The sequence below is a fragment of the Nicotiana attenuata genome, chromosome 3, assembly GCF_001879085.1.
Source record: "Nicotiana attenuata strain UT chromosome 3, NIATTr2, whole genome shotgun sequence".
Classification (NCBI taxonomy): Eukaryota; Viridiplantae; Streptophyta; class Magnoliopsida; order Solanales; family Solanaceae; genus Nicotiana; species Nicotiana attenuata.
In genome coordinates, this window is record NC_031991.1 from 32,812,960 (window position 1) to 32,834,727 (window position 21,768).

At 34.1% G+C, this 21,768-nt stretch overlaps 1 protein-coding gene across 1 annotated transcript; it reads left to right on the top strand.

The window, feature by feature from the left end:
- Positions 5,712-10,997, top strand: LOC109223496 (SUMO-conjugating enzyme UBC9-like). Its single transcript, XM_019387833.1, has 5 exons — positions 5,712-5,805; positions 5,942-6,019; positions 7,205-7,332; positions 9,627-9,731; positions 10,648-10,997. The coding sequence occupies exons 2-5, from the start codon at positions 5,950-5,952 to the stop codon at positions 10,789-10,791; spliced, it is 447 nt and encodes a 148-aa protein (XP_019243378.1). The 5' UTR covers positions 5,712-5,805; positions 5,942-5,949; the 3' UTR covers positions 10,792-10,997.

Sequence of the window (21,768 nt, forward strand, 5' to 3'; positions counted from 1 at the left end):
GGAAGATGAAAGTTTTCCCACCGTGGAGGAGATTGTTCCTCAGAACCCGTCGATCAGAAATGACTTCCCAAAATAACCCGCCTCTGCTCCTGAACAGGTACAATCAATCATGGGGTCGAAACAAATATCTGACCTGCGATCTAAATTCCGTATTCCTGCTCATGTCGATATTGTTCCGGCGGGGAACGACGCGATACAAGTTCACCGGCCAGATAAGAAATAATAAGTAAAATAGAAACAAGATTAAATTTTATATCAAAACGACTTCTGGCATCATCGGAAGGATCGAAACCAGATTCATAGGCCGATAATTTTTCTGGATAGGTCGAACTATTGGAAGAAAATAGAAAAGGAAGACCGAGTGGGAGCAAAGAAATAGCGGACTGATTACTAAATAGATACAAATAGGTGCGAATTCTGACATCACCACAAAAAACTTGGTTCTTTCGCTCCTTGCTGGCGGAGCGGCATACCGGAAGAAATTGGAAGATCGACGACGGAACGAAGAATGCTATTTTACGACAGCAACACAACAAAGAAGAATTTTATGGGGCTTCCCTATCGAGAATTAAAAGTTTTTCTAGACTTTTGATTCAAAGGAAAAAAGGCGTGGAGCTTAAATAACTCACTCAGAACGCTTTTTAAAACATTACATGGTATAATTAGGTCGAATAAACCTTTCTGGAATAAGTATTCAGCCGCTTGTGAACCTTCGGGTACTGTTTTATTCAATATTTGTTCAATTACTCTTTTACCCGCAATGTCACGACCCGGATTTCCCACCATCGGGAGTCGTGATGGCGCCTACTGTTGGAGCTAGTCAAGCCAAACATTTAAATATTTTCGGATAACAACACAACAATAATAAAATAACGAGTCTTTAAATAAATGCGGAAGTCTTTTAATACATAAATAACTGAAAATCCAAAATGCGGAAGTCTAATATTTCACTACCAAGACTGGAGTCGCTATCTCACGAACTACTAAAGAGTGCTACAAACAAGTCTGAATAGAAAATGCATAAATGTCTATCTCGGTACAATGAAAACAAACTGAAAACATGGAAAGAGACTCCGGCCTGCGAACGCCAGCTAGGCTACCTCGTAAGTCCCTGGACTGAAGTCAGCTCCCGATCGATATACTACTGCTGTGGTCCAAAAGCTGCTCCGGTACCGTGATCTGTGCAAAAGAGCACAGAAGTGTAGCATCAGCACAAACGACCCCATGTGTTGGTAAGTGCCTGGCCTAACCCCGGCGAAGTAGTGACGATGCTAGACAGGACTACCAAACCAACCTGTGCAGTTCAATATCTATATGCAATAAAACGAAAGAACAAAGCAATTAAACAGTTAAGAGGGAGGGGACCATACTATGGGGGAGTACAGTCCGGATATAAAGTCAACAATTTACGTAAGAAACAGGGCAATAACAATAATTAATGAGAGCAGGAAAATCAGCAGTTGCACGGCATCAACCTTCGTGCTTTTACTCTCATTCTCACCAAAAGCAATCAAATAAAGTGCACGGCATCACCCTTCGTGCTTTCCCTCACGTAACTCTCATATCATGGCACGGAATGATCCTTCGTGCAATTATAATCAAATCAGAGCACGGAATGTCCCTTCGTGCATAAATATTCAAAACATGGCACGGAATGACCCTTCGTGCAAATATAATCAAAACATGACACGGAATGACCCTTCGTGCAAATATAATCAAAACATGGCACGGAATGACCCTTCGTGCATTATATTNNTGTTTTGACGAAAATGTAAAATACAAATCAATAGTAAAACTAAATTGGCATGCATAATAAATTAATAACAAAGTACAACATGAAGCATAAATACGTCTAATAATTTTAAAATAACACAAATTGTTGAAAAATCTTAAAGACGAATTTGCGGATAAATACCCTCAACACAATACTTTATATGCCTCCTTAAAATGCCTGTGGTACACCCTGAACGAAAATTTAAGACTCTTCCACAGTTCTTGCACTTTAATATTTGGCCTTCTTCATTTTCTTCAAGCACTTCATAAAAATTTGCGAAACAAATAAGCGCACTCTTTCCGAACGAGGCATGATTTAACTTGAAAATTGAGATTGAGACTTGAAGTCTTGAAAATTGGAGATTGAGAGATTGAGAGAAATTTAGATTGAGAAATGAGTATTGAGTATTGAAATGAAGAAGAGGGAGGGGGGTACTTATAGTGTTAGAGAAGGTTAGTTTTGTAAATTTAAAAAAAAATCGGCTATTTGTGCAATTAATATGACCGTTGGTGGTCATTGGGGGTGGGGCCCTCATTTTGAAAAATCTTGTTTTGTAGTATATATAGTACTACTTCTTCATGTAAATATAATATATATAGTATACTAGTATAGTATACTAGTATAGTGTACTATATATTGTATGTTATGTATATATATTCCCTTATGTATTTTCTTGTAGTATATATTGTATGTTATGTATATATATTCCCTTATATATTTTCTTGTACTATATATTGTATGTTATGTATATATATTTCATTATATAATTTGTTGTAGTATAAATTGTATGTTATGTATATATATTCCCTTATATATTTTCTTGTAGTATATATTGTATGTTATGTATATATATTCCCTTATATATTTTGTTGTAGTATATATTGTATGTTATGTATATATATTCCATTATATAATTTGTTGTAGTATAAATTGTATGTTATGTATATATATTCCATTATATAATTTGTTGTAGTATATATTGTATGTTATGTATATATATTCCCTTATATATTTTCTTGTAGTATATATTGTATGTTATGTATATATATTCCCTTATATATTTTCTTGTAGTATATATTGTATGTTATGTATATATATTCCATTATATAATTTGTTGTAGTATATATTGTATGTTATGTATATATATAATATATTATACCCTTATATATTTTCTTGTAGTATATATTGTATGTTATGTATATATATTCCCTTATATATTTTCTTGTAGTATATATTGTATGTTATGTATATATATTCCCTTATATATTTTCTTGTAGTATATATTGTATGTTATGTATATATATTCCATTATATAATTTGTTGTAGTATATATTGTATGTTATGTATATATATTCCCTTATATATTTTCTTGTAGTATATATTGTATGTTATGTATATATATTCCATTATATAATTTGTTGTAGTATATATTGTATGTTATGTATATATATTACACCTTATAAATAATTGCAAGTTAAAGACAAAAAAATATTGCGAAGAGATATTCAAGGCCAAGGGTATGTTTTATAATTTTTATTACCAAAAATGGCATATCTTTCTTAGTCTTCTTCCCCCCAATGGAATGAGCACAACAAGGTACTAATACCACCATTAAAAGGAAAAAAAACTAAAGAAGATATGCCAAAGTACAAGTTACACCATAATCTACATTGTATCTCTAACAAATTTCATAAATCCTTCAAGGTTCGGAGGAGGTTCCGTTGGTGGTGGCGGAAAAGAAGCTTGTTCATCACCGCTTCCGGGCGAAGCAGCATCCTCCGCAAGTTCCGCTATCATTTCTTCATAAGCTTCGTCTATCTCCGGTTGTGATTCTACAAGTCCAAAGTTTCTTCTTTCCGAGCGGATCCAATCTCTGAATAGTACTGATTTTTCCAAGCTCTCCCTCATAGACGCTCTATGATCACCTATTTGAAGTCTTGCTTGACTGAAAGCGCTCTCTGATGCAACTGTTGAAGCTTGAATAGATAAAATATCCCGAGCCATCCTTGCAAGAACCGGAAAATATTTTTCCCTTGTCTTCCACCATTCCAAAAGATCAAAGGTGCCGTCTGGATTCTCCTTTTCAAGTCCCTGCGACAAATAAACTTGAAGCTCATTTAGATGTGAAGTCTCATCAAAATTATCACCTTGAGAACCCCTAAACTCCGTCCAAGATTTAAGTGCTTGTAGGCCCGCAGCTACATCTATTGTCTATTTTATGTTTCATATTGTCACTTTGAACTTAATTTTCTTAACACGAAGTTATTTTTTGAAAAGTTGAAAAAAATAGTGTCTTCCCAAAAGTACTTTTCTAAAAAATTATTTTGAAAAAAATACACTTGGAAATACTTTTTAAAAACTTGAGCAAATACTAATAACTGGTCTTTTCAAATTGATTAGTTAAACACAAACTATTTTTCGCTAAAAATATATTTTTTTAAATATTTTTTAGAAATATATTAAAAAGATATATTTTTCAAAATAAACTAATTTTAGAAGCACGACCAAACTGGCTATAAATTTTTTGTTTCTCGTTTGAGAGATGTGTACATTAGGATTAATGTAATGTATTGTTTTCTTTGAAAAAGAAAAGTTGGCAGTGGGATAATGGGGCGGGAGATAAAAAATGGGATGTCGACACTCACTGGTCATTAAACTAGTAATTACAGAAAGCAAAAGAAAACGGTGAAAGGCACGAGCCCAGTTGGCCAGTTGCCCATTCACTGTATCCAGCTCACACCTTCATTCCTTGCTTTCCAACTCTTACCTTCCCTCCAACGTTCCTATGTATCCAACATTCCAACTCTTCACACTATTTTATTCTAGCTTTAAATAATCGTATACTGTATTTTATGAATAATTAAACCGTTCAATCTTTTATTTTATATTGGGGACAAAGCATTCTCTATCAAGGGTAACTCCATATAAAGATTCGAACCTAGAAATCGATAAATTTAAAAAGTACTTATCACTCCATCTAAACTTGTTAGTCGATCAATAATACTATAATTACTTCCACAAAAGTAATAATCTAAAAACTTTAGTGAAAAAAGAATATGACGCATTACTGAAATGACGAAATGACTTTTTTTTTTACCTGGATCTTATCTGTTACAATATAATTTTGTGTTTGTTAGGTTGAGTAACTGTTAAAGTAGTATTATCCGGTGCCTTTCCTTTTCTTTCTTTATTTTTCTGTAAAAAAAAAATTCCTGATAGTTTAAGAGCTCTTTATTTTATGTTTGTTTTTTTTTACCTTTTGAACAATGATAAATGGGATATTTCTTTTGATTAACCTTATCGAAGTACAAATTCTATCCTTTTAAGCTGCAATTATTATAATGACTTGATGTAAAATTCAACTTTATGTTATCATACAAGTGTTGTTCAACACAAGTAGTTCCCTAATTTAGAACTTACTAATTACTTATTATATATTCTCATAATTCCTTAGATATCGTCTAGTTCTAAGAATATTTTATGTCGTCTGAACAATAGGACTCAATGTCACATATAAAAAAAAAGAAAAATTTATATATAAAGAGGCAGATGCAATTCCAACTAGAGCCACTAGAATTTTGCAATAATAGTTACATTATGTTACGAAGTCATTAATACACAAGAAAAAAATAGATATAATTCACAAGTAACAAGAAATATGGTGGATGATTAGACTTTTTTTATCTTTTAATATGAGATTTCTAAGTTCAACTCATGAAAATGAAGAATTTAGAGTGACTAATTTAATACGAATTTAAATTATTATATACATGCATTGAGGTTCATGAAACCTCCAATTGTGTCAATAATTCAGAGAGTGATTATCAGAATTTATTTAATATTTTAATAAACAATGGTGGGTCGGCGGAAAATGGAAATGTTTAAAAAAAAATATTTAAATAAATAAATCTGTTTAATGCGGGGCCTATATAAATGATCCTTTTTCCTGATGGAATCTGCATTTTTATCTTCTCTTCTTCCATCGTTGCTTAATTACTGTTCATTCACAGGAGGATCCTAATCTCTTTCAGGTCTAATTCTTCCTCGATTTCATCAATTCTTTGTTGTTGTTTTTTTCTAAGAAAAATTACATCAATATTTGTTTTTGTTTAATTGTTGTATATTGAGATGGATCTTATTAGGAGATTTCTGTGGTTGAATTTGCAGGAGTCGCTATGGCTTCAAAGCGGATCTTGAAGGAGCTCAAAGATCTTCAAAAGGATCCTCCTACTTCTTGTAGTGCTGGTAAATATCCCATTTCTCTTGCTATGGTTTTGTGCATTTTATATATACATACGTTACCATTGCTTTTGTTTGAATTCTGTTTGCTAAATGAAATCCTTCATTTGAATTATTCCACATATGGTTGGATCATTGGAGAAATCATTGTTGGTCTAAAATGTAGAAAATTTCACACTAACCTAACAATAGCTACCACGTTTGCTTTCCCTTCACTTGTACCTTTATCAAATATCATGAAATGTGATCAGTGTGATTTGGTTGCCACAAAGTTCTCATCTTCTTTGCATCTGAGATTTGTTTTCGGCTTCATGCCAGTTTAATAGTTTGATTTATTAACCCTAAACACGTGATGGCTGCATTTTCTGTCACTCGAATGGAAGATATTACTTTTGTGTTCTGGTTTTTGTTCGTCATATGTATGTCTGCAAGTGCTTAATAGTGGCTTGGCAGTGACATAATTGAATCAAATAGCGAGGAAATAGGTAAGTTTTACAGAAAAGAGATATGGTGTAAGAATGCATAGCTCTCTGCTGGCAAAAAATTGAAAATGAAATCTTGTTTTTTATTCCTACTTATGTTCGATCTTGTGCAGTAGTTTATTCAGCATGTATTTCTACTTTACGTGCACTGATGCATCAAATTTCCATTGTGCACTACGACTAGAGTATTTGTTTGGCATTAATCATGTAGGGACTTTGATTTGTGTTGGTGCTCTTATGTTATGTAGATGGGTTATGATTGCCTTTGGATGTGCTAGTCTATAAAAGAGCCTTGCATTCTTCACCTGCCGGTTCATTTGTGGTTTCTTATTCTCTTGAATAATTCCTATGAAATAAGTATTCAAATTTTATTGGGCTAGAACTAAGAAGAAATATTGCCCTTTGGCATTGACGGTATATGCTTAATATCAGATCCTTTTTTTTTAATAAAGTTGCAGTAACAATTGTTTTGTTCTCGATATCAAAATACGCTTATTTCTTTTACTTTCTTCAAAAAGCAAAACCAGAAGTCCAGTGATGCAGGCTCTTTCCTTCTTTTGTCAATGCTTGGATTCTGTAAAGTATCAAAGTCATAGTCTGATCCGGCATCAATACCACCCTGTCGAGCAATAACTTTAACTCCTCTCTAGGGGATATTTTTGTTGGGTTTGTTGTTTGTATGTTTTTCTGATTATGCCGGATTTCTCAGGACCTGTTGCTGAGGACATGTTTCATTGGCAAGCAACGATAATGGGTCCTCCAGACAGTCCTTTTTCTGGTGGTGTTTTTCTGGTGACGATTCATTTTCCTCCAGATTATCCATTCAAGCCACCTAAGGTGCATTTTGAGCTCTTGTTGTTACTTAAGTTAGCAAATTGATAATGACTGTTGATACGCACGACTTCATCGTTAAATTATGGTCCTTAACAGCCTAGAAATTTTGGTTCAAAGAGGTTCTGTCCATCGAATAAGTTTATCTGTAATTGATATGATTAGCTTACCCCCTAGCTTATGTTCATTTTATTATGCTTGATAGCAAAACTTGTATTTGTGTAGGTGATTGTTAGGCCTAATTTTCATTAAACTCAAATGAAGTTTCAAAATTGGCCATAAAGTAGTTGCAAGAGTGCGTTTAACATTGACTTTTGTTGGACCACTAGACCACTTAGCAGCTAAGTGAATCTGGTTTTCTATTGTCATCGGTGCTAGGATACATTGTTTCATTTTACTAGATCTGTAATTCTGACCTGATTGATTAAGCTCGCTCCTTTATGTCAAATTGGGAGAATGATAGGCACAGTTCCTTAGTCTTAAATTTAAGGGTTAGTTGAAGAGGGACTAAGTTCAGCTCATATTTATTTTGGGCTAGTATGCTTTTGTTGTTTTTGCGGTATATATCTTCTGAAGATCCAACGGTTCTGGCTTGATGGATTGGTACTTCAGATGAAAGAGTTTTTTATTTGTATCTTTTATTTTCTTTATACAGTATCTCTTGTTTGAAAATCGTGTTTGGTTTTATAGATGAAATAAACTTCTTCCTCGTGCATTTGACCATTTTATTTTACTTTCTTTTTTAAGTAGGGCAAAATACATAGTTTACCCATCAAACTTGCACCGAAATCCCTATTACACACCTTTTCCTCACGGGAAACTTCTTATATACTCAACCTTTTAAAAGTGTGTCTAAAACACACCTCTTCGGTACTTGACCAGTTTTTTCTCATCAAGTATATTCACGCACAAATAGTAACGCGACACGTGTTATTGACTTCAAAAAATTTGAATTTACAATTATATCCATCTTCTTCGTCTTCCCCCAAGCTGTACCACCATGGCTCCCCCCCCCTCCCCCCCCCACCACCCAAAGTGAGTAATTTTGTACTAGCAACCATGAACCTTTATTTTTAATTTTAATTTTCAAATTATTAGGATAACATTGAATTTCTGTCAACACTATCAATTAAATATTTTCCCTAAAATTCCTTGTATTTGTATCTTGCCTTTTTCAAATTGAACCACTGATTATATAGTTTGGGTACCAAAATTGCTTACACCAGCAACAGTAAGAACAAGAAAGAACCCAAAAACCCAAAATTCCCAACCCATCAATGGCTGAAATGGAAGAAACTCCACAGACCTAATTAGAACCCACAAATTCTCACGAAACAGATATGAAGAACTTCACAAATTTTCCCTTCAGCATTTGGCCACCCAGGTAGCTCAACCGTGACACCGTCATTCAGCGATTCCTTTGTTGACTATGAAACTCTAATTTCTTTTTATCCTCCTTTAAATCTTGGCAAAAATATTTGGTGCTATGGTGAAAGAAGAAGGCGATGGTACAGTAATGGAAAAAGATGGAAAAGAATGGTGGATTTTTTATTCTAAAATATGAAGAAAAGAATTTAGAAAAATGAAATATGAAAAGGCTGGACAAATGCTGTCAAAATGAGCCTTTAGACACATAATTTTAATTGTCCACTTGCCTCTTATGTGTGTAAAACACGCGAGTGACACGTAATCAAAAAGGTGCGTTTTCGACACACTTTTAAAAGGTTGGGTGCGCAAAAGATTACCCGTAAACAAAAGGTGTGTAACAGGGATTTCGGTTCAAGTTTGATGGGTAAACTATGTATTTTGCCTTTAAGTAGTGTATTCTGATACTTAGTAATCTTAGCGGCCTGAAGGAGATAAAAAGCTTGTGATGCTACAGAATATTGCAGAAAGGGAACGTTTCATTAAGAATTGTATAGCAAGTGAAAGATATACCAAATTTACTAGCACAAAAATGTTGCAAGTCTACCAAGAGAGAAAACCAATTCTAGTTGCCTTATGCAATTCGTATTAAATGAATAAATAATGACCACCACGTATAAAATATTCATTTTTGGTGATCATTTAAATTTCTGAGTTAAACAGACATCAATATATTTCAAATCCGGTTTAAACAAACCTGACAAAACAGGTCAAATGTCTTTTCGGATCATGAAATATGTCAAATACAATAACTAAGGCAGAAAGATCAAGGACTTTCCATTAAAACAAGTTGTAGTCATAAATATCATCTTTCTAATACTTGTCACTGGCAATGAAGAAAGTTGAAATACACTCACCATTGGTGAATCTGGCAGGTTGCTTTCAGGACAAAAGTTTTCCACCCAAACATAAACAGCAATGGGAGCATATGCCTTGACATTTTAAAGGAGCAGTGGAGCCCTGCCCTAACGATTTCCAAGGTTCATTTCTTATTACATTTAAGTTGTTTATATCTGAAGTACTACTTATAAAAATTTTGATCAGTGTTTTAGTGCTTTTGTTTCCATAAGCTCATATTACCCCTGTACTTCAATAGATTGTTCTAAACTTCTATGGGGCAATCTTGTATCTTTATTTTCCTTTTATTTTGAAAGAAATATAAAGATTGAGGTAGTAATATGTTTGTTAAAGAAAAACAGATTTTTGCCATACAGTAACTTTTTATTTTGCAGCCTTGTTTAATGCCACTAGAAAGCTTTCCTTTGAATAACCAAACACTTGATTATTGTTTAGTACCCAAAACCATGAGATTAGCTATATTTTTCAGATCTCTACATTGCAGTCGTTAAAAGTCATTTGGCAGTTCCATTTAATGCCATGGGTAGCACACAATCGTGGAACTAATTTATAGGGAGTTTCTCAATACCAATCTATGGGATTTCTTTTCAAGTTCCATAATGGAGTTGGAAACATATAATCAACTAGAGTTGTTTAGGTTTTTGGAATTGTTGGCCTGGCTTTGCCCTTTAACCTTGCTATTTGAATACCAATTCAAATATCTTTCACATATGCTTAATTTAATTCCTCTGCCTTCTATCTTAGATAAGAAGGATAAACTTCATTGATGCAACATACAAAGTCGTGTCAACTGTTGGGAATCCTCCTCCTAGTTCTGCCTTTGACACTATTGGTGGATCTAGAAAAAGGGAAGAGGACCTTCAAAACAAATTTAATGTTGATCAGATACCTTAAAAATTCTAAGGAAGATCAGCCGATACATTTGCTTCACCAGGATGTCTTGCACTACTGAAGCTTTAAATATCTGCAGGGCATTTGATCATGAATTATGTCTGTTATGTGCCTCACCACTTATTTACTGTTTGTTTCAAATTTTAGGTGTTGCTTTCAATATGTTCTCTTTTGACGGACGCCAATCCTGATGATCCGTTGGTCCCGGAGATTGCACACATGTACAAGACAGACAGGAACAAGTATGAGACAACTGCAAGGAGCTGGACCCAGAAGTATGCCATGGGCTAAACATACCTGTGTATCATGGGGTCAAGGGCATTTTACTTTCAGATACTTCACTATTTACATTCAATGTACTAATCTGTTGTTTGAGTTGTAACATGGAGTCCATGTCTTAAGAGGAAAGGAAAATCATGGACGCTGCTCTTAAAAGTTTGTATGTGCAAATTGATCTTTGAAAGAAACCAATTAATTAGACTTTTCTTCCAGGAGTTTCTGCTATTTGTATTTCTGGTCATATTTGGTGGCTGTTTGTTTTGACAAGCTCTCATATTGGAGCAATATAGACTGGTTTGATTTAGAAACAAACAGCCGTCTAAAACAGGGAACAATACATAGGAAAGCAATAACAAACAATTGAAGGAAAGGTCCACAAAACCAATTAAAGAGAGGCGCTGCTTTTCAGTTGTAATGGCATAGCTGAACTGATGTAAAAACTTACTCGAACCAGGTATTTACACCAACTCAGATTGTGTGGTTAAAGTTTTGACCCAGGAAAAGCTTGTTGGAGCACGATGACAAAATCTAACACTGTACTTTTGACGACCAGATGTATGCTTTCATTTACCATTTGGTTCATAATTTATGTTTCTGCACCGCATATGCGAAACCATGATCAAACATTTGTCGTAAAAGTTAGAGCTGAATTGTACTATTAAAGTATATGTTGATTTCTTAACCCTTTTCCAAATGACTTCCAATTTCATGATTATCTTTTACGTTTTCAGTAGGAAGGGCCAAAATGTCATAAGTTGGTAGTCTTTTTGCTATTGTCTTATATGGTTTCTTGGCAAAAGAATTGGCATATACACCATATACTCGAATTACAGAGGTTCAAGTGACATTCCAAAATTAAGGAGGTCTAAATGATAATTACCCCATTTTAAAATGAGGAATTTTCAGTAACCACTTTTTTTAGTGGCTATTAACTTCCTATAACTATCATATACATAATTACTTCCTATCGTTACTATTCAGTTGTTACGGTAGTGTATTCGCTGCATTCGTGCTGCTGTATTCATGAATACTGCAGCAAAAAGCGCCTAAAAATCAGGGCAGTCTAGCTGTACGCGCATGTATTCACATGTATTCGTGCTGCTGTATTCATGAATACAACAACAAAAAGCGCCTAAAATCAGGGCAGTCCAGCTGTACGGGCATGTATTCACATGTATTCGCGTTGCTGTATTCATGAATACAACAGCAAAAAGTGTCTAAAATCAGGGCAGTCCAGCTGTACGCGCATGTATTCACATGTATTCGCGCCATGTATTCATGAATACAGTAATGATAATCACCTTAGAAATAGGTATGTCCAGCTGTCTAAGAGAGAGGAAAACCATAAATAACGTATTTCATGCCTCAATGGTAGTATATATCATAAATACTTATTTTGCTATAAAATATAAAAGGTAGCTATAGAAAATAATAATTTAAAATAATTTTGGTTTTTAATAAATAAGGTGTATACCTCTGCTATAGGAGGTAAAATTTCCTTTTAAAATGTAAACCCAAGTGTTCTGCTTTCTTGGCCCATTTTGCTCCTATATGGTCTAACAGCTCATGTTTTCATGGACTGGGCTTCTTCCATGGAAGTTCAACAGTTTGGTATTCAACCAATAGTCTTCATCGGGATATTTGCAAGAATGACCCTTATAATTAAAAATTGCATTCTATTTGGTCGCCCCCATTTAATCTATACCCACATTTTAAAAATTATTTAAAATATACCCTAATTTTTACAACTTCAGGCTCCTCCTTCTTCCTGCTACATGTGCGTTCCTTTCTTTCTCAGTCTCTTAGAACATCTTGTTTTTAATAATGTGATACTTCACTTCATCATTTGTATTTGTGCACATGCTTACATCAAAATGCTTGGGGTGAACTGCTTTTCTCTGTGCTTTCACGTTTATTGTTTCCAAAATTTATGATTTAGATACTGTTGGCAATCTGATTATTTTATAGTAGTAATACACTATGAAAGAATAAGGTGATTATTTATTTAGTATGTTAGAAAGCTTTTTCAAAAACTTCAGCTTATATAGTGCTGAAATTTTTACAAATGAACTAAATAACTTCAGCATCTTCTGTTGAAGTTTTTGAAAAAGCTTTTATGACAAAACTAATGAATCCAGGACAAAAAAAATTTCAGCTTATTTAGTGCTGAAGTTTTTACAAATGAACTAAATAGTTTCAGTATGTTCTGCTGAAGTTTTTGAAAAAGCTTTTATGACAAAACTAATGAATCCAGGACAAAAAAATTTCAGCTTATTTAGTGCTGAAGTTTTTACAAATGAACTAAATAACTTCAACATCTTCTGCTGAGGTTTTTGAAAAAGCTTTACGACAAAACTAATGAATCCAGGACAAAAAACTTCAGCTTATTTAGTGCTGAAGTTTTTACAAATGAACTAAATAACTTCAGCATCTTCTGCTGAAGTTTTTGAAAAAGCTTTACGACAAAACTAATGAATCCAGGACAAAACTTCAGCTAAAACATGCTGAAGTTCAGCAAATAGAGAACAAAACTTTAGCTAGTAGAATGCTTAAATTCAGCAATTACAAACAACTTCAGGCCCGTCTACTAGAATGCTGAAGTTTGCGTGATTGCATTTGCTACTTCAGGCCCGTATGCCTGAAGTTTACGCGAAAAGTGGGTACGCTTGCATTTTTTTTTGCAAGTGGGCATACGTTAAAACGTGACCCAAAAAGCGGGTATAGATGCAAATTCTCCCCTTATAAGGGATGGTCATGAATTTTTACCCCGCTCAAATGGTCTGTAACTTGTTGAAATGTCCCAGTATCCTGCCTCAAAGGCAAAACTAACTTCTACTCACACTGCAACTATAATCGAAGTTCTCTATAACAACCTCGCTTGTTCCGATAATTTTTGATTGCTACAGCGAAGTGTTGTTATAAAGAACATTTTTTTAACATAACATGAGAAATTTGTTCCAAAGAAAACTTGACAATTATTGTGAAGTGTTGTTATAAATAATGACTGTTATAGAGAAGTTTGACTATAAAATGTATGCCCGATGGGCAACAAAGGTTAACTTTTGAAGGTTTTGTTTAGCTGGGCCAAAAGATTAAGACCTTTATGTTGTCCTATTTTTCCAATGCCGGCCCAAGAATATTACAATCAGAAACAGCAATGGAGGGGAAGAATGTTGGTACAATAAGAAAGCTTAGTGGTTAAAAGTTAAAACAAACATTTCGAATGTCTCTCAAGATCAATTCCAATAACTATGTGAGAAAGGTAAAAAAAGAAAAAAGTAGGGCAAATATAGAGGGAAATGGCTAATGAAAGAAAATAGAAAAGTAAAGTGAAATGTAGGTTGTCAGCAGATTCAGACTTTCAGTTACATTAATGATACGAATCTACTAAAACTAGTTATAGGTAGGGGTGTACGCAAATCGGATTGGTTCAGTTTATCGGGTTTTTTTGTTATTTAAATATTATTTCAATCTTACTCTATTAAATTTTTTATAAGTAAATATATGTTTAGTAAAAATATCAAAAATTGACAAACATAGTATCTATTAAAATATTCTTATGGGAGAATTTTCTTAGTAACACATAATAGTTATTTTTTTAGTCGCCTGACAATAATTTTTCGTTGAAGTAAACTTTCAAGGTTAACCGAATTTAGTAATTAAACATAAAAGTCAATATGATACCGAAATAATAATAATAATCACTTCACATTCGAAAAAGATATAAGAATTTATTAGATTTTAACATAGGATATGAATATGGAAGAACAAAGGGATTGGCGCATTTTACTATTTTAGTAACATTTGATGAGAAAGTGATCATACAACCCACTATTTAAGGATAATACATATTGAGCATTTCATATACTATTAAATATTATATCCCGCAAGAGAATCCCAAATATTTCTAAACATTTTTTAAATAAAATCTTCAAAGTGTATATACATATATATATATATATATATGTATGTCGGTTTGGTTTGGGTTTTTTTACTCAATACCAAACCAAATCAAACCAAACTTAGTCGGATTTTTTAATCGGTTTGATTTGACTTTTCGGTTTGGTGCGATTTTCCGGTTCGATTTGTATACCCCTTAGTTATAGCCATTCAACACCTCAGGGGTCACCTTATTTCCAATTCAAAATGCAAGAATCACAAAATAATGTTACAGCAATTTTTTAAAGCATCTTCTTAGGAATTCATAGTAAGTCTCCCCAAGAGTTTGGGGCGGCTGTAGAGTTTATCTGAACCTAGTATTTTCATCGCGAAACATAAATGTATATGTAAAATGCAACTAATGGTAGGTTGAACTCATGACTTTAAAAATACAACGAATGCAATGCTAAGAATCTTCCATATAATTTAAGTCTTGAATCCCCCTCCGCAGCCATGTGATTTCACTTCGATTTTCACAGAAAGTGCATTTATATTCTAATATTTCTTGTAAGTGAAGCGAGAAATGATGGAGAGCTGATATAAATAAGTCGGGAAAGTCGTCATTACTTTCATATCTTCGAAACTAGACGCAGAAAAGCTGAGAAAGTTAGAAGTAAATAACTAACTCCTAGTTGCAAATTTTATTACCCTCTGTATCTGTGTACATGACATATTATATACTCCATTTATTATACACCTCTTATGCATCCGCTTGCTATTTTTAGTTTAAACAGTTGGATGATTAACTATTTGGGTTTATTCTTCTATTTTTTTAATGTTACTGGCCAACAAAATAAATTGGATTATATAATACTTAAAATGGATTAAACTTGTCTAATGGATTAATACAGAAGGATCTGATAGAAAGCTCCTAAGAAAGACAATAAGGCATGGTCCCTGAAAATCAGGTTAATTAATATTAAACCAAATTACTTCCTCAATATATTCTTAAAAATAGTTTAAAAATGCTCAGAGGGACAAGATGACTCCCACTTCCATTTTGCTGTCATTTCTTTAGTGGATGATTAAGCGTCTATGGTTGCTTGTTTACTGACATTATTAGCTTAAAAGTATATGCTTAGGTGCACATTTCCCTTAATTATATTTCTATAGGCGGATCTAGGATTTCTACAAAATGGGTGCACCACAAAAAAAAAAAAAAGAAAAAAAAGTGCTAAGTGGAAATTGATCCCTATTTCTTTGAGTAAATAATTAACTATTGAACCAAGTGCACCATTCAACTTTTATGGAGTATGGGTACCAATACATAATACTGGACCAATTCTAGAAAATACGTACATAAAATACCTAATTTGGCGGAGGGGCCATAGGTTCACTAATATGGACTATTGATCCGCTCCTAATTATTTCCTATTAATCTCCTAATCATACATTAGTACTCCCTTTGTTCCCGTTTAATTGTCATGTTTACTGAAAATAGTTATTCAAGAATACTTTTTTTAATTATAGAAAATCAAGAACAAATTAATTTTTTTCGAACTTTACCCTTAGTTATTTAAGAAAGTTAAAAAATGATTAATTATTGGTCTTACATTGTGCAAAAATTCTTGGTCTAAATTTGAGTTTACTATGCAAGAACCGCTTTATCACGAGTCTTTCATCTCTTATATAAAATCTGACTTAAAAGAAGAGACACGTAAATAGAGTTAAGTTATTAATTGAAATAGATTAATATGGTCAGAGATTAAAGAAATAATAAGGTCAGATTAGCCAGTTACTCTTCTTATTGCAAAAGGCCAAACTTGACAATTAAATGTGAATAGATGAAGTATGAATTATTATCATCTTTCTAATTCTCTTTATTTCCTTATAAGAGTTGGATGTGAAAGTTTATTGTTCTATTTTGCTCCCAAAATAGCCGTTAACTAAATTCCACGGTTTTCAGGAGAACTGATAAGAGAAAGAGGAGAAATTGCACGTCCATGATAACGGCCATATCAAACATGTAACGGGTAAATTTCATAAATATTTATATAACTATGATTTTTTTTTATCAAAGTCATATAATTATATTTTTCCCACAAAAATTATTAACTTTCAATAATTCACAGAAAAATCATAGTGATTGGAAAACATAATTTTTCGGTAGTATTTTCTTATTTCACGTTTTTTATTTTTTATTTTCAGTATTAAAATAGGAATGACCCAACCGGATCCAAGCCGACTCGTTATACATAAATTAAAATAATACCAAAAGTGAATCATTCCCTCAAAATACACAATATGGGTATTGGATTGGATTGGACCGGGTCGGGTTGGGTTGGATCATTCTTATTTTAATTTGATTATTATTTGTTAGACTAAATATAATAAATGATAAAATATAGAATAAGAAAATACTACAGGAAAATTGTATTTCCTGTCACTATGATTTTTGTATGATTTAATGAAAGTTTTATGATTTTTGTGTGAGAAAATATAGTTATATGACTTTGATGAAAAAAAAATCATAGTTATATAATCATTGTTAAATTTATCCGACATGTAGCTAAAATGGTTATGACTAAACTAGATTACTTTGCCCGTGCTTACGCACAGGCCCAACAATCTAAACTTTGGCGAAGTTTTTTTTCCACTTGTTAATTTGTTCTTTGTTATAATTTACTGTTATATTTTAAATTCAATTAACCTAACTAATTGTTTTTATCTTTTTACTACTAGAGGAATAAAAATAATCGTAAGAACATATATGTATTTCTATTGTCAACTTTTTAGAACATTAAGATAAGATAAGAATACTTGAAAGTGAGGAAATAAACATGTCTTTCAAATATAATCTAGCTCTCTTTCTTTTAGATACCTAATTTAATTATGATAATAATTTTTTTTTAATTTCAGTTTGTACTTTGTTGCTTGATAGATGTTATAAAAGTTTCAACCTTAGATATTTGGAAGATTCACTCTCATTTCTATGTATTTAAAAAGTTGTTTTTTCCATTAGCTTTATCTTGCTTACCTTTGCAAAGTTACAAACTATGAACCTTTAATACCTTTTTGTGTGCTCTATTTATCTCATTTTCATATGGATTATTTATAAAGTACACTCTTAGTTAATACAAGTTAGTAATTGCGAAGTAAACAAAACTTTAAAAAACTTATGAATTCTTCAGAGCTTACTTACAGATTTATTTGGAAATCTTTTGAGAAAATTTTGAATAGATAAAAATACCTTCAAATGAAATCTAACTTTATAATAGACAATTAAACTAAAATATGACCCAAAAATAAAATATGTCTTTTGCAAAATATTTTTCTTCAACTCGAATTTACCAAACTATTTCATAAAACATTGTCCACGTATTGTACTAACCCAAGTAGCATTTGATACCGTCGCCATATCAAGAGCTTTTAGAACTAAAATTACCAAAGTTAACCATAGTAAAAGGTATTACAAGATGATTCGATAAATCTTTTCCTGTAAAATAATTTGATTTAATTTAAAAAAAAAGTCTCTGTTGAAATAAATTAACATCTAGTATAACTTTTTGTGCATCACAATTTCAAGTAAAGAATGAATCACCACATAAAATAATTTTAGTGTGTGATCTACCAAATTAATTTAAAGAAAATTTATAAAATTAAATTACCATAATATCTATTATTAGCGTAGTTCTTGAGAATTTCTAAACAGTTTGATAGTGGCAGCTATGAGCTTTAGAGTTTGGAAGTAATCATGAATATATACAGTTTAAAAATGTGCTTTTTAGTTGTCTGATACACCATTTTATACAGACAAATATAAGCAGAACATGAATGAAGAAGGCTAATAACGGATTCAAACACTTTAAATTTTCCTCTAAAATGGGTTGAATGAGTTAAAAAGCAAACATTTGTCTTTACTTTGAAGATGGTAATAACAATTAGATTTGATTTTGTGGTTCTAAAAATATGTGATCTATTTTTATGCTAGTTGTTAGGCAATAGATGCTAAGTAAAAGGTTAGAAAATAAAATAAGAGTTTGTATATGGCTTAATAATCAAACTGAAATGGCTGGGAATCGAGGCCTAGAGCTTGCGTATGCGGGGCCTCGAGGTCGAATCGGATGCCCGGTTAAGGGCAGTCGATGGAGGATTAACAGTTATGAAAGCTGCGATGGCGGCTCTTTATGATCAATAATGAGCAATAAATAATGAACAATTAATAGAACACAATGAATATAAACAATAAATGTAAATAATGAAACCAAGAGAATGTTCTTGTATTGAATGTAATGTGTTCTTGAGATCTTACCCCTCTGGTGCTTCCATCGAAGCAAATGGTTACGTCCCGCCAAGTGACTGATGCAACAAACAGGCTTCTAAAGGTCACGTCCATACAATCCTCGGAGTCTTCGATTTAATTATAGTGGTTGGATGTCCTTTGGTCTGCTCCAATTGCTTAGGCTTCTATAAATACTCATTTCTTCGCCCTTTTCTTTCCACTGCATGATAAGGCTCCCCACAGAGTTTTTCTTCCTTCTTACCTTTCTCTTGTGTTCTTTCCTGAAGTGTAGTTTTTTGTTGCTTCTTTGTAACCCTCCGGCAAAAATGGCGAACACCTCCATCTCTATCCCTTAGGAAGATGAGCCTTTTTCTTTCGCGCTCCCTTCAGAGGGTAAAGTAGTGGCATCTCCTAGTGCCGGGGAATGCGTTCCGGAGGCCTTTGAGACGACCTCTGATTTTAAGGTCGAAAGATCTTCCTCGAAGCCGGGGCAGTTCAAGCCTGCGTCTCGATATATTAGTTTAATAACGGACCTCGAAAGGGTGAAAATCGGCTGCCGCTGGGGAGATGCGGTATTGGTGGAGGTTCCTTCTCGGGGCGAGAATGTAACGACGTATAAGGCCGACTTTCTCAGTGTGTATACCGATCCATTTACCCTTGGCCCCGCGGTGCCATCCATGCCTTCGATAGACAGCATAATCCTCGATTTCTGCGAACGATATCAAGTGACACTCGGCCAAATTCATCAGTCATTCTGGCGTATTGTTTACATGACCAGGTATTATGCGAATATGATAAGGGGATGCCCTTCACCCTTGACCATTTGATCAGAATGTATAGATCCCGACTTTTTCGTGGGGGCCTAATTAAGCTCCGCTGCCGGGCCTCGAGGGCCCTCTTCGCTTGTAGTGACGAGGTTAGGAGCGGGGGGTGGATGAGCGCTTCGTTCGAGTTAGGCCTTCGGACTTGATCCCCGCAGAGAGGATGTCGTTCCCCGAAAGATGAAACATGAAGCGTAAGTAGGCATACTTAACTAACTGCCCATTTCTTTCTTTCGGATGCATTTCCTCATGAACTGACCTCCTCCATTGATACAGCTACTGGGGTGTACCCTGATGCGGTTAGGAATCTTTCAGGCTGGGTAGCTAAACTGGACTCGATTTGCCCATATGCTGAGCGCGTGTGGCGCGATCTATCCAGGGCTCAATGGGAAGCCAATGATCACGGTGGGACTTTGTTTTCAGCTGTAGTTTCAATTTTACCAAAGTTACTGCTAACTGCATTCTCATTCTTCGTGCTTGTTTTTGTATTCGGGCAGGTCTGGGGGAGGTGTTCTTGATGAGAGAAATTCTGCCCGGTGAAGCGGATGCCTCAAAGCCTGACGAAGAGAGGAAGAAACGAGGGAGGTTTTCGACTTATCCTCCGAAATCCAAGAGAACCAGAGTGGAAGATCCTAAGGATGATCCAATAGCTTTAATTTCAGAAGCGTCAGGGAGCCCCCGAACTGGGGGCGAGAAGAAATACGATCCCTTGATAGCACCCGAAGGGGGAGAGGATCTGACTGTTTCACATACTGTTGAGTTGGCGGTGTCACACCTCCTTTTTATTTACTACACCCCGGAAGGGTATAATAAAGGGATTTATTTCCACCTTGAAGTGACAATCGGAACATGACTTATTATTAAGATTTCAGAGTCGCCACTTGGGAGATTAAGGGTGCCCCAAGTCACCAGTTGAATCCCGAACCGAGGGAATTATGACTCTGTTAATAGTCAGCAAACCAGAAATCCGAGTAAGGAATTCTGTTAACCCGGGAGAAGGTGTTGGGCATTCCCGGGTTCCGTGGTTCTAGCACGGTCGCTCAACTGTTGTATTTGATTTTATCTGATTTCGAAATACGTTCTAGCTTATGTGCTTTTATTAGTAAACCGCTTTTATTTTATTTATTCGATTTTTAAACGAATTGCAACGTCGTGGAAATGCGCCTCAAACCACGTCGCACCAGTGCACCCGTGATTGTTAACACATTTCGACTTCGTTGAGATTGGGATTTGGGTCACATAAATGTGCACCCGTGTTTAGGAAGGTGACTTTATTTAAAATGCACGCCTAAAGTAGCTACGCGTTTATTAACTGTGTGGGGGGCCATGAAATTCGCTAAATGGCCCATCCCAAAGTCTAAATATTTTGATATAAGCAATTAATGAGGGCCCCGCAATTTGTGTGTTTTATTTGGCGAGGCTCGTCTCGTCTCGTCTATCATTTATTTTAAAGGGAACCCTAAAGTGGCTATAACCTTTCTATATTCTTTGCCGACAATAAATGACCTTTCAGCATTATTGTTCAAGGGTCAGTAAATTTTCTGGATAAAATTGGGCTTTAGTTTCGGCCCAATGCCATTTCAGTGCTGCTTGTGATAACGGGAAAGGCTGCCTGGACATGGGCTTCATCCAATGAGAACAAGCCCAGATGGCCCGTCCAGTTCAGCTTATCGAGCAGCTCTGGATCACGTTAGAATGCAATTTATATGTATACTAGAGAATTATACCAATGCATCAGTAAATCAGGCAATTATTTTGCTGGTTTTATACTTACTTCATTTAACTCATTATTTATTTCATGCATGTTTGATGGTGACTATTTAAGCTAATGTCTGTTAGCAACTATTAGTACTGGAACTTAAGCGAATTCACATTGGAAAAATACTAATGAACCTATTTCAAGTTGTTCAATTGTATCCACTACTGGCTGCAACTAATTTCAGAAATATATACGGGATAACTAGACTAAGGTGATTACTAATAATATGGAGGTATCAAACTTAAGAG